The sequence below is a fragment of the Amblyomma mixtum genome, chromosome 8 (genome assembly GCF_055824585.1).
Source record: "Amblyomma mixtum isolate Tamu chromosome 8, ASM5582458v1, whole genome shotgun sequence".
Taxonomy (NCBI): Eukaryota; Metazoa; Arthropoda; class Arachnida; order Ixodida; family Ixodidae; genus Amblyomma; species Amblyomma mixtum.
In genome coordinates, this window is record NC_143019.1 from 29,207,375 (window position 1) to 29,219,296 (window position 11,922).

At 44.4% G+C, this 11,922-nt stretch overlaps 1 protein-coding gene across 3 annotated transcripts in view; it reads left to right on the forward strand.

The window, feature by feature from the left end:
- LOC149331842 (uncharacterized) overlaps nt 1-11,551 on the forward strand; it is a 59,419-nt gene extending 47,868 nt beyond the window's left edge. For all 3 annotated transcript variants that reach the window (XM_089556899.1, XM_089556900.1, XM_089556901.1), the window contains exons 17-24: nt 865-999; nt 1,895-2,011; nt 4,113-4,364; nt 5,893-6,009; nt 6,683-6,757; nt 7,587-7,658; nt 8,319-8,465; nt 9,891-11,551. In XM_089556899.1, the coding sequence (XP_089413025.1) occupies nt 865-999; nt 1,895-2,011; nt 4,113-4,364; nt 5,893-6,009; nt 6,683-6,757; nt 7,587-7,658; nt 8,319-8,465; nt 9,891-9,929 (954 nt within the window). In that variant the 3' untranslated portion in view covers nt 9,930-11,551. The remainder of the gene's footprint in view (nt 1-864; nt 1,000-1,894; nt 2,012-4,112; nt 4,365-5,892; nt 6,010-6,682; nt 6,758-7,586; nt 7,659-8,318; nt 8,466-9,890) is intronic.
- Nucleotides 11,552-11,922: the final 371 nt, after the last annotated feature.

An 11,922-nucleotide genomic window follows, 5' to 3' on the forward strand; every position in this document is an offset into this window, starting at 1 on the left:
CCAATTAGTTCCTGAGATATTAATATATATCATGCCATTGTCTGCTCAAACAATAGAAAAAAAATGGGCCACCAGAAATTTAATTCTAATATGTGGGTAGATACTGCAATGTGTGAGGAATGCAACGCTGGAAGCAGTTTTCAGTTTTTTGTCTGTGTGGACAAATGGGCTTAGTAGTTAGTTTTCCAGTGAGTTAACCAGACATACAGTGCCAGAAAACACATGACACACATGAAACTAACTGTTAAGCCCATTTGTCCACACGGACAAAAAACTGAAAACTGCTTCCAGCATTGCGTTCCTCACTGAATTTAGTATCTACCCAAATATTAAAATTAAATTTCTGGTGGTCCATTTTTTTTCTATGTTTGAGCAGACAATGGCATGATATATATTAATATCTCAGGAACTAATTGCCCTAGAAATATAAACAAATTGCATATTTGAAATCAGCAGAAAAAACTGAATAAGTTTGTGCAGTTTCATTGCATTTGGTCTGCCGCCGCGGTGGCTCAGTGGTTATGGTGCTCGGCTGCTGACCCAAAAGACGCGGGTTCGATCCCGGCCGCGGCGGTTGAATTTCTTTGGAGGGGAAATTCTAGAGGCCTGTGTACTGTGCGATGTCAGTGCACATAAAAGAACCCCAGGTGGTCGAAATTTCCGGAGCCCTCCACTACGGCGTCTCTCATAGCCTTAGTCGCTTTGGGACGTTAAACCCCATAAACCAAACCAAACCAAATTAAAAAAAAATGCTCTAAGACCCATGTCCCCCCTTAAGCAATTTTTTACTTGTCAGAACTTCTTGGGAACTCTAACAGATGTCTTTTTTCCTTTGTCTCGTGCTAAAAAAAAAAAACGGTAAAGGACTCGAGCCAGTGTGTCAAGTACCTGGGCAGTACCAAGACGGTGAACTCGATCGAGGTGTACAACGGGAAGGGCCAAGCACCGGTGCTCTACGCCGCTTCGCTCGACGGGAACCTGCGGTCTTATAACGCTGAGGTAATAGAATTAGCCTTTTTATTTTCTCTACTCCCAGCCTATGTGTACTGTTCGCTTTTTCTTAACAGCAACAACATGCTGAAGCAAGCAGAATGTCATCCATGTCTAATTGAGTTACGGTGTACTCGCATTAATTTGGATGTCTGGTTTATTTATATGGTTAAAGGATGCAGCGCAAAAAAACAAGGACAAATGAAGAAGTGGACAGGACTGGCGCTGAAGTCCTGTCCACTTCTTCTTTGTCCTTGTCTTTTCGCGCTGCATTCTTTAACCATGTTCACTGACCAACAAGCCCAAATAGCCACTTTGGTTTATTTAAACTAGCACGTTGGTTCTTCAGAAATCATTGCTTTAATCCATTTTATTATTCCTCTAAAAATTTTCCCTGAGTTTCCCTAAATCGAATTAGGGTTTAAGGGATTAATCGTGTTCCGCACTGTCACATCACGCGTTAAGCTGCTTAACAGCTGATGGTGAAAACTGTCGTCACATAACTGGAATGTAATAAGGGAGTAATTACTAATTGGCATCCACCCGAGCGCAGCCATACGGCTCCACCTTGGGGGATTCCCCTAAACATTTGACCAACACAGTTCCCACTTCGAGTTATTGATCAATTCGCTCTCGCCCTACCATAAGCTTGCCGTCCCGGTTAGCTCAATTGGTAGAGAGACTGCTCCGGTGAAGCGGTGGTCCTGGGTTCGATCCCCAGACCAGGACGAATTTTTCTTTAACTACGAAGTTTCTGAGAAAGCTGTATAGCTTTCCTTTGTAGCCGTATGGCTGCGCTCGGGTGGATGCCAATGAGTAATTACTCCCTTATTACAAATCTTCTCCATCTTGGGGGATTCCCCTAAACATTTGACCATAACTGGAATGTCCTCTCACCCTTCAGACGGGGGAGTGTACGGGCACCTTCTGTGCTGAGGCACCGATCATCTGCACTGCGGTCGCCTGGGGAAAGGTCTACCTCGGTCTCCAGAGTGGCCACGTGTCGGTGTTCAACCTCAAGGTATTTACCGATCTGGAGTTTCATTTTTACTTTTTCTTTCTTGCTCCAAAGCAGAATTTTTGGTAGTAATCTTCAGCGTCATCGCAAAAAGTGGTGTATGCATGATGGCAGTCAGATTAACTAGCTCGACTCGCTGTTTCTCTTAGAACACTGTTGTTTTTTTAAGGCGGAAGCCTTTAATGCCTCATCGTTGTAAGCAGGAGCTGTCGACAGAAATGTCACGCTTTTCAATTGGTCGAAACGGTCGTGACGTCACAGTGCGCGAATTTCAAATGGGCCAATTGTACTTTGGCTACTAACCATGCAACCAATTAAAGGGATCGTATAGTGATGCTCCAAGTAAGTTTGAGTTTAGTTAATTGCTTACTTAGCCCATTAGTCTAATTAACCTTTCTAGTCAGACCAGATAAATAAATAAAACCGAGTAAGAAATTCGCCGAGCTTGGGACTCGAACCCCGGTCTCCGGAGTGCGAGTCGAGCACGCTACCACTCCACCATGCCAGCTCGATGGTTTGGAATGAACAAAGGTGCGTCTAGTGAATACGGTGTCTTCGTTCACTCCCATCTTCCTCCCTTCCCGTTACGGCAAGGTTCAAAACCAATTTACCGACGAGCAAGGCGTATTTGTCCGCGTTTCAGACTGGTTCAAATTGTGGTGACGTCACCGCGCGCGAATTTTGACGTGTGTCCACCGAAATATGTGAGACAGTTACTGCGCAACTTCCTTTCTTCAAATACAATTTTCATTTTCTTCATTACGACCCCTCTTTCTCTCTTCTTTCACTCCCACTTCCTCCCTTCCTGTACGGTGCGTTTCAGGTGTCCACTGAGATGACAGAGAATTACAGCCCCATTTCATTTCCTCAAGTTGCGTTCAAAGGGCAACGCATCGCGCCGAACGGGTGGTGGCGTTTCATGGACTCCGTGGCAGCGCTACAACACGCTATCGCGTTCCACTCCTAAAGGCGAAGCTTAAGCGTCATTAATTGGCAGTTAATTAATGCACCAACAAAATGTGCAGTGAGCAATCGCGTAGCAGAATGCAGCTCTCAGGCTTTCGCCTTTCACCACTTTAGCCGCTAAAGTTCCTCGCAATTTTTTTTCTACATCAACTAACTATGCAGGCCTCAAGAGAGTCGAGCAGTCAAGTTTGGAATGCAAAACACCCACTCTTATTTTCTTACAGGCATGTAAAGACTTCCACACAAAGCGTCAGAGTGATTGCAGATTGCAAACATTAGGATTTCTTAAATAAGTAATTGCAGGATCAAGGAATCAGTTTTTTTTTTTCTTCAAAGATGCGAATTTTATGCTGGTAAGGCCAGAAAAAAGCACGAAATACTTGCAAGTGGCAGAATCTGCTGCCACAAGTAAGGAAATGCTAACAGGTGTATTGAAAAATATTAATTACATCGTTTGCCAACTCAGAAAACAGCTCATTTGCAGTAAAGAGGGTGCTCAGTTTATCTAAAACATAGAATCCACTGTAAATTACAGTGCATTCCCAGAAAACGCTCTGAGTTGGCAACATACAGAGTGCTGTATTTAAGCTTGGGAATACTATATTGCTCTTGGCACAGCTACGCATTCTAAGACAAGTGCTTAAAAATGTTACTACGTTTTACATCACAGTGGCGTCAAAAATATTGGGGCTATCAGTAGACCAGTGTTAGTGGCATGCTACTCGGCCGGTTTCATCATGTTACAGCTACCACACGGGTATACAGGCGGTTGTGTTTTAAAGAACACTAGAGCGACAGCGGTGGTTGGAATCGCTTGTTTTGTTAAGTGACCAATTCCTTGCCCTTATTTGCGTATTTGCTCATAAGAACAAGAGAAAAATGGAACGCACATGAACACGCTGTAGCGACTGCACCAACGAAAACGGCTATGAATGCTGAAAAACACAGTTTTGGGGCTAGCAAATGAAATCAACGCTAACTAACCGCGTAGGAGTGCTCTTGGGCATGGCGCCATCAATATATGTGTGTGCGTGTATATATATATATATATATATATATACATATATAGCACATTACCGTTTATCCAATGGACTTACACATGCCCCCCCCCCCCCCCCCCCTCCATAATTGCGTGCAGTCTCAGAAGTTCCAAGACCATTTCTACTGCTCCAACACATCGGTGAGCCGCATCACGACGGCAACCGAGGGGGCCCAGAAACTGTTGTGCACGGTCACTTTCGACGGCAGCATCACCATCCGCGACCCATCGACCGGCCTGCTCTTCCGCTGCCTCGAAGGGGTCGTGCAGCCACCTTCGTGCATCACCGTCAACAATGGCTACGTGTACACGTCGTCAACAGACCGAACGATACGCATCCACGAGCTTCGGGTGAGAACAAGGAGGGGTTTGCACTCTTTATGAGTGTGTAATAACGGCCACAGTTTTAAAAATTTACACGCGGTGATTCTGATCGATGCAGCGGGGTCTGCGCTAGCAGAGTTGTCCCATCCCCACTGTGCTCCTCCCTGCCAGCTCTGATTGGCCACTCCAATTTCCTCCTTTCCACTTTCTCCCAGGCTTCAGGCTAACACCTCCAACACTGGGTTTTTGAGAGATTACACTCATACCTTTAGCCCAGTAAAATGAATTGCTTGTGAACAAGCTTATCCATGCTTGAGACACAAAGCTATATCATGGACAGTTCCTCTGTTGTTTTGATCAGGTGGTAGTAATACCCATACATGTATAAATGAATCATGCAACAAAAAGAAAAACATCATAGACAAACCTCTTTGTCCATGAGGTAGAAATTGAGCATATTTAGCTCGAATATTTCAGAACAAATAGTTCCAAGAAATTCAGACAGTGTTTAGGGATCGAATGTCGAAGAGCCATTTGTACACTGCTGCCTCAACATCTTCAAATGCAGATGTGCATACACGTCTAGTGCCATGAGCACTGGGTCTCTTCTTCGCTTTAGCCCGAACATCGGATCTGTTGTTTAAAATGGTCCTCAGCATGTTTCTCAGTGCAGATTTGGGTTCCGCACTTGCACCTACTCTCATATGTTGCCACGCACATACACAGAACGGCTCCAGCATACACACAGGCGTACAGCACGTACGCCTGGCAGGTGACCATGTAGTCAGGGCCGCACCACGCTTTCACCACGGAGGTAGTACGCTGAACCGAAACCACATCAAGCAAGCGTTTCAGAAATGCAGTTCGCCTGAGACGAGTACTTCAATGTTTCGAATACCGAATATTCGGATCGAATCGAATGCTTTACTGCTTGACTAAATATTCAAAATTATCGAATATTCGCACACCCTAGTTTAGAACTCGCCAATGTCAGATGCTGACGGGGTGAGGTACCTGACGTTGAGGTTGACCTGATTGTTTTTCTCTCTCAAACTGTTTTTTTTGTTTTGCGCTGACATTTGAACGACAGTTGGCTCTGTGAAGTACAAATTCACCTGTGTCGGTTTCCTGGCGTAGGTGTCCATTCTTTTTCTTTGCTTTGTTCCAAGAGAAGACAAGCGTAGCAGTGGGCGGCAAAAAGTTAGGTGGGCGGATGAGGTTAAGAAGTTTGCAGGGATACGGTGGCCGCAGCTAGCAGAGGACAGGGTTAATTGGAGATACGTGGGAGAGGGCTTTGCCCTGCAGTGGGCGTAGTCAGGCTGATGATGATGATGTTCCATTGTGTATCATTGCCCGCAGCACCTGTTCAGGCATTTCAGTGCACAAACAACGCTGCCAGTTGAGCTAAAAATGCTTGCGCACTACTGACGACAAAAGCACCACAATGCATTCTTTGGTAGGGCGTGAAATAAAGGCTGATACACACAAACAAAAGGAAAGCCTAATGTGGATTGCTGTGAGGCCGAGACAACAAGCTCTTTCCCTTTCTCCTCAGACGGGCTGCCTGCACAAGGTGTACGAGAGCAAGAGTGCGGCCACAGGAATGCGCTTCCAGAAGGGCCTTCTCGTGTGCTGCTCCTTCGACGGCCTCATCCGCTGCTACCGGACCAAGGTAAGCCCTCTAAACTGCAGGCTGAAAAACTGAAAGAAACTCTATTGCATGAGTTTGGATTGATTCATGGCAATGATAATTATGCTACACGTATATATGGTTGCAACAGAAGCAGAAGCTTGCCTTGCAGAAACTCGAAGGTAACGTCATGTTGAACTGAGCACCTAGTGGAGGTGGATTATGTGATCGTAGTTAGCATGCACATGCTTCTGCATGGTGTAGTTTGCTGCAGGTTCAGAAGGGAAATGGACACCAGTGGAGCCCGTTTACACTGGCCAAAAAGTCAGAAAATACTTTTTATATGCCAGCACTGTTCTGGCAAGAGATATATTCTCTGGTGGTTTGTTGGAAGTGGACTTTGATCTATAGATTAACATCACTGTTCGAGGAAAACTTGATTTTCGTAGTTAGTCAACGAGCAAGCGGGGGAAAAAAAAAAGAAAATAAAGAACGGTATGTGGAAATGTCACAGGTATGATGGCCTTGGTGGTTGCGAGTGGTTGCCATGAATTTTAAACTGGGCGAGAAATGAATGGCCAGGCCTTCTTGAATAACTTGGCCACAGTCTCAAGAGCAACTCAGTGGTGCAAGTTATCATTTTTTTTTAATACTTCTTCATTTTTCTTCTCATGTTTGACCTCTCCTGTCCTTTCTGTTTGTTCCCTTCTGGAAGGACTTCTCATGTGAAGTGGTCTACTACGGTGCTGGGAAGAACATGGTCATGAGCCTGGATGTCAATGGCCCCCTGGTTAGTAGGTCGATTCAGTGTTGCCTGAACATTTTCTAGTGTTTCTTTAAATTTCTTTTCCCAGGTACAGCTTGTAAAGAGGTGTTCATACAAATATAAGCTGCTTTCATCGAATTAATCGGGGTTAGGCAGCCATGCCAGAAGAGTAAATGCAAGTTCTCGAAAGGATGATGCCTGTTGTACAACTACTCTCCACAAAACTGTCAAAATCTGCCACCTTGTTACGGATGGAAATTCAAAGGTTAGCAGATTGTTGCGCCACCTGTGGCAGAGAAACGGAACTGCTATGCGCTGCATGAAACACGAATGTGTTTGATTGATAGCTGACAGTCCTGTTCATAGATGGCACCGTCGCCTGTAACATCTGCAAACTGGCCACAGGGAACAACCAGGTTTCGAAGCAGAGTTCCGCACCCTGTGTAATCAAAGAGTTCTGTAGTTTCCATTTTAACATACCTTCCGAACAATGTGGCACATATCTTTGTGCCCCTGGAAATTGAAAATGGAGTGTCAATGCAATAGTTTAGTTATTACAAGCTATTCAGGGCGCATATGAGGTACACAGTGGGCTGGTCAAAAAAGTCCAAAACCCAGAGCTTTCGCATTTGCTCTCTTTTTACTATCATATTGGGACGTCGACCATCTGTTACGGAAATATGGCTGTCGTCAGATGTCTTGCGCCACTCAGGTTTCGATCTCCAACACAGTCGTGAAACCGTGTTACTACGCTTTAGACATTTTTTTCCTTGCCATTCCCGTCAGCAGCTTTTGCTTTTCCAGTGTTATGTGTCTGATGCATCCTGTTGCATTTTCTGTTTATCTTGTGTAGATTGCCACTGGGAACCGCAAGGGCAAAGTTGAAGTGATCAAGTTTGACAAGTCAAACGTGCAGGCGTGCGAGGTAAGGTTTGCAGTCTGGAATTTTTCATCCACTGTGTGAATTCAGACTGCAACACATTGTTCTCCCTCTATCTTGCATATTTCTTTTTCGTTGTCCGCTCATTGGTTCTTCCAGTTTATTTCTAACTTTTAAAAACTTCTTACATGTCAAAGGGAAAATTGCAGGTACTAATTCGAACGTTTGTTGCTGTGATCTTCATTAATGAATTTGTCAGGCACAAAAGTTTTTGTGTGTTGTCGACTTTGTGCTGACTTGTCGCTGAGAGTGAACTTCATGGAAGAGAATATGATACTGAACAGTAGTGGTCAGTATTACTTATCGTACAGGAGAGGTTAAGTGTATGCAAACTCTGAGAATCCATGGTAGAGGGTGCATGTTAAAAAGACATCAAATGGCAGCTCTAGTCTACTATGGCCCACACTTTGTGTTCCTCTTCTGACTAAGTGCAATAATAAATATAGCAAGTGTTCTACTACATGAAGATTCTTGAGCTTATAGTTTTGTATTGGGATTAGGCTGTTTTGTTTAAGTTACAGGAAAAGCTTTGGCAGTGGAGTATTTGTGCATTGCAGAGGAGGCATGCATGACAGTAAGGGATGTCAGCGTAGCTCTTGATTTGATTTAAATGCCTCACAGCAAGTCGCCTCCCTTTTTATGCAGATCCGTCCGTGCAACCTCAAGTTTGCGCGGGAGGAGGACCTCGTGCACCACCTCAAGCGGGAGCACATTGGCCTTGGTGCAAAGGGCTCCATGATCTGTCCATGGAGTCAGTGCCAGATGAGCTTTTCTGGACCAAACTGCAACAAGGCAGGTGTCAGCAAAACTCGACACACCCACAGCATGTGGATTGAAAGAAATTCCAGAAACTTTAGTTCTGCTGAAGGGTTTGAAAGGGTTGGGTGCAACTGACATTCTACTGCTGGCTCAGCTAAAAGCTAAAGTCAGAACTTCAGTCAGCGCCTCATTTAGGTTTTCACAAAACTTGTTTTGTTCTGGTTCACATCCCTGCGTTTCACCTCTCTCTGTATCTATCTTTTGTTTTGCATTTGAACTGAAGTTTTGCATTTGAACTTTGGTTGGTCAGTTTGGTAAATTTCCTGGCGAGTGTAATAAAGTTTGCCAAGCGCTTTTTTCCTTACAACTTTGCAAAACAGCTATTGTGATCAGTAAACATGGCATCTAATATCATTTTTGTCGGCAAACACACGCAAGCAGAAGGCTACAGTATCTATTGCTAAGCAACAGTAGCAGTAATATGCACTTGTTGCTTTTGTTCTTTGTTGAAGCAGACTATTCAAGGTGTTGGCAGCATCTCATTATGTCATCGCGCTCCATGTACAAAAACTTATTGAGAAGTCCATGCACCATAAAGAAAAAAGTCTTCTCGCACCTTAAGGGGGGATGAGGGGATCGAAGGTGACTTTTCTATTTTTTTACTTAGAGTGATGAAATTTGGCAGACGCTTAAAACGGCATCAAACAATCAGATATAAAGTTTCACAATGACAGCTTCAGTACGTTCCCTTTAATCATTGTTTATATGTTGTCCCCACGTTGCTTGCTTGTGGAAAGCCTAGCATGACAAAAAAACAGGCTAAAGGTCTGTAAATGCTTTTAATATTTACTAGGAAGTGTAGTGTAAATCAAGACTCTTAATTTTTTTTTACTTTCTCTGCTCTTTTTTTTTAAAGGACACAATATGTGCCTTCTCTATATGTTTAGAGTGTGTCATGCTCTAATTACCATGTAATAAAAACATGCGAGCCTAAATGGTAGATCTGAGACTGTCTCGATGCAGACCATATTTCCGGGATCACAACAAAACAAATGGGGTAAAAATCCATGCACCCATTGCTGTGCTACGCTTTCCACAAGCAAGGTATTAAGCTCAAACAAGCTTTCGAGAAAGCAAGCCTGAAAGTTCTAAGCTAGCACACACTTTCTATGTGTAGATGCCAACAAATATATATTTATTTGGAGCACTTTAAAGCTTATTTTTAGGTGAAATATTTCAGTACAACATAGAAACAGTGTTTTAGATGCCAAAAAGTGTACTTTTCAAAAATCGACTTTTTTCCCCGATTTTTGCGATCTGATCCCCACATCCCCCCTTAAGCCTAGCATGGCGGTTGCATTGGAGAGCTATCACTCGTTGCTTCCCTTGCATGCACTGAAGGGAGGTGGGCGTAATCTTCATTATTTTCTTCCTTTTTTTTCTTCCCGATGTCCACAGGACTTTGAGAAGCACCTGATGGATCATGCTTGCACATGACGAAGCCACTCAGGGACCACGAAGCCTTGCAGGCCATCATCGCTCATCGGTGTTTTTGAACATGCCCTCTTCTCCGGTGTGACAGCACTGAGGCGTGTTCTTCTGGCAGTGTTCTCGAAACGAGAGTTGTTCTGGGTGTGCTACCAATCACTCGGGACCTGGAACACTTGTTTCATTTTGTACAGTGCCATCATTTCTGTATACATTGTACATACTGCATATACTGTGTCTAATAGCGAAAACTTTTTACACGTGGAATCTTTGCACAAAAAATGGTCAGTGCACATGTAGATAGATGTGACGCGCTCAATTCATCGCAAATGTGGCCGCCAGGTCTCCCTGGAAATTGTTGTTTACTAAATAATGCTCATTGTTTCATGCAGTCATTTTTTTCTTCATTTTTTGGCGTTTGTTATAGTTTAATGAATGCATTAGCCACTGAGCAAGACTGTTCTAAAACTTTCGGAGAAAACTTCTACAGCTTTCCCTGACGCTACGGGTGCTCTGTCAATGTGTGGCTAATTTCGATTGGGCGCTAGTAAGCTGAACAGTTGCATTCGGGTCTGCTGGCGACCATCACTGGTGCAGTAGTGTTTGTTTGTGAGCAAATATTGGCGAGGGACAGCAATTGTTGGCTGTCAAGATGCTGCTGTTTGCTCCACAACAAAGCACTCCACCGAAAAAGAAAAATTGTCAAAGTGTCATCGCCAAGCCTCTATCTCGGTGGTGCATATGCTAGAGGCTTGCCTTGCCGTCTCAGCTTGGTCCGTCGGTGCTTATGATTACGTGACTGCGTGGCATTTTGTTTGATTCCTGGGCCGCATGTGGAAAGGTGAGTGGGTACTTTTGAATGAACTCCGCCGGCTTGCTGTACAGGGGCAAGAATATCATCAGCGAAAGCCTCCGCTCTTGCCAATGACCATTCCTGTGCAATAGGCCATGCAAACAGGATGCCGAATTTACAAGGCGTTCCCAGTGGCCGATTTCATCCTTTGAACATTGCCCTTCTAAAGTGTCAGCGGTCTGAGCACTCCATAGTAACCGTATGGGCATTGCGGGACAAAGCTTTTTGCCCCGCAATGCCTATACGGTTACTATGGGGTGCTCAGACCGCAAGTGTGCAGCGGTATGAGCACTCCATAGTAACCGTAGAGGTATTGCGGGACAAAGCTTTTTGCATTGTCAGTGAGGGCCGTCAAGGCACATGACAGTGACTGAAGGATTGAAAACTGCGGTCTGGTCGGTCATGCGGATCCGCATCATGGAATTCTTTCATCCTCATAAACGCCTGGGAAGAGAGCTCCTTATCAGGCGATACACTTGCGAGTCTTGTTTAAACGACACATTTCGTCCAGTTTTATATTCAGTCTAGTGATTTTGATTTGTTCCTTTTTGTTGCTGCTGCTGCTGGTACAGTGATCGTTTTTTTTTTTGCCTGTTCTTATTTTCTAGTGATCGTAGTGTGCAAGGATTTGTCGCACTTCAGTCACTTTGTTGTTGTTTGATTCATTTTGTACATGCTGCTTAGTGTTTCAGCGCGCTGCTCATTCCTTTTTTGTGGACTTGTCAAAAGTGTGCTGGAGTTAGAATAAAGTGTGCCATGGCTCAACATTTGAAAACTTTTTTGTTTATGTTTTTAGTAGTAGCACTGGAATCGGCTTCTGGTTCCAAATGGAGGTCCAATGTTGTGGTCTTGGTTCTTCTGCTGATTTGGCAGCAGCACTATTAAATTGTAAGGAAGTACGCAATGTATTTTTGCATTGTTAGAAGCCGTCAGCTATGCTTGGGGCAACATTTTTGGTCAGTGCAGCAGAGGCTAGGCAGGAAAGGGATGGAGACGGTCCTCTGTCCCCCTCAGCACTAGTGATCCCACAAGCTGTCTCCAACTTCACCCCTTCACACTCCTAGCCTGAACAACGAATAATTCCCCCGCCCCCACCTCTCACAGCATGGGTACAACCTAGCCTCTGCTGCCTTGCCAAAAAAGTTGTCC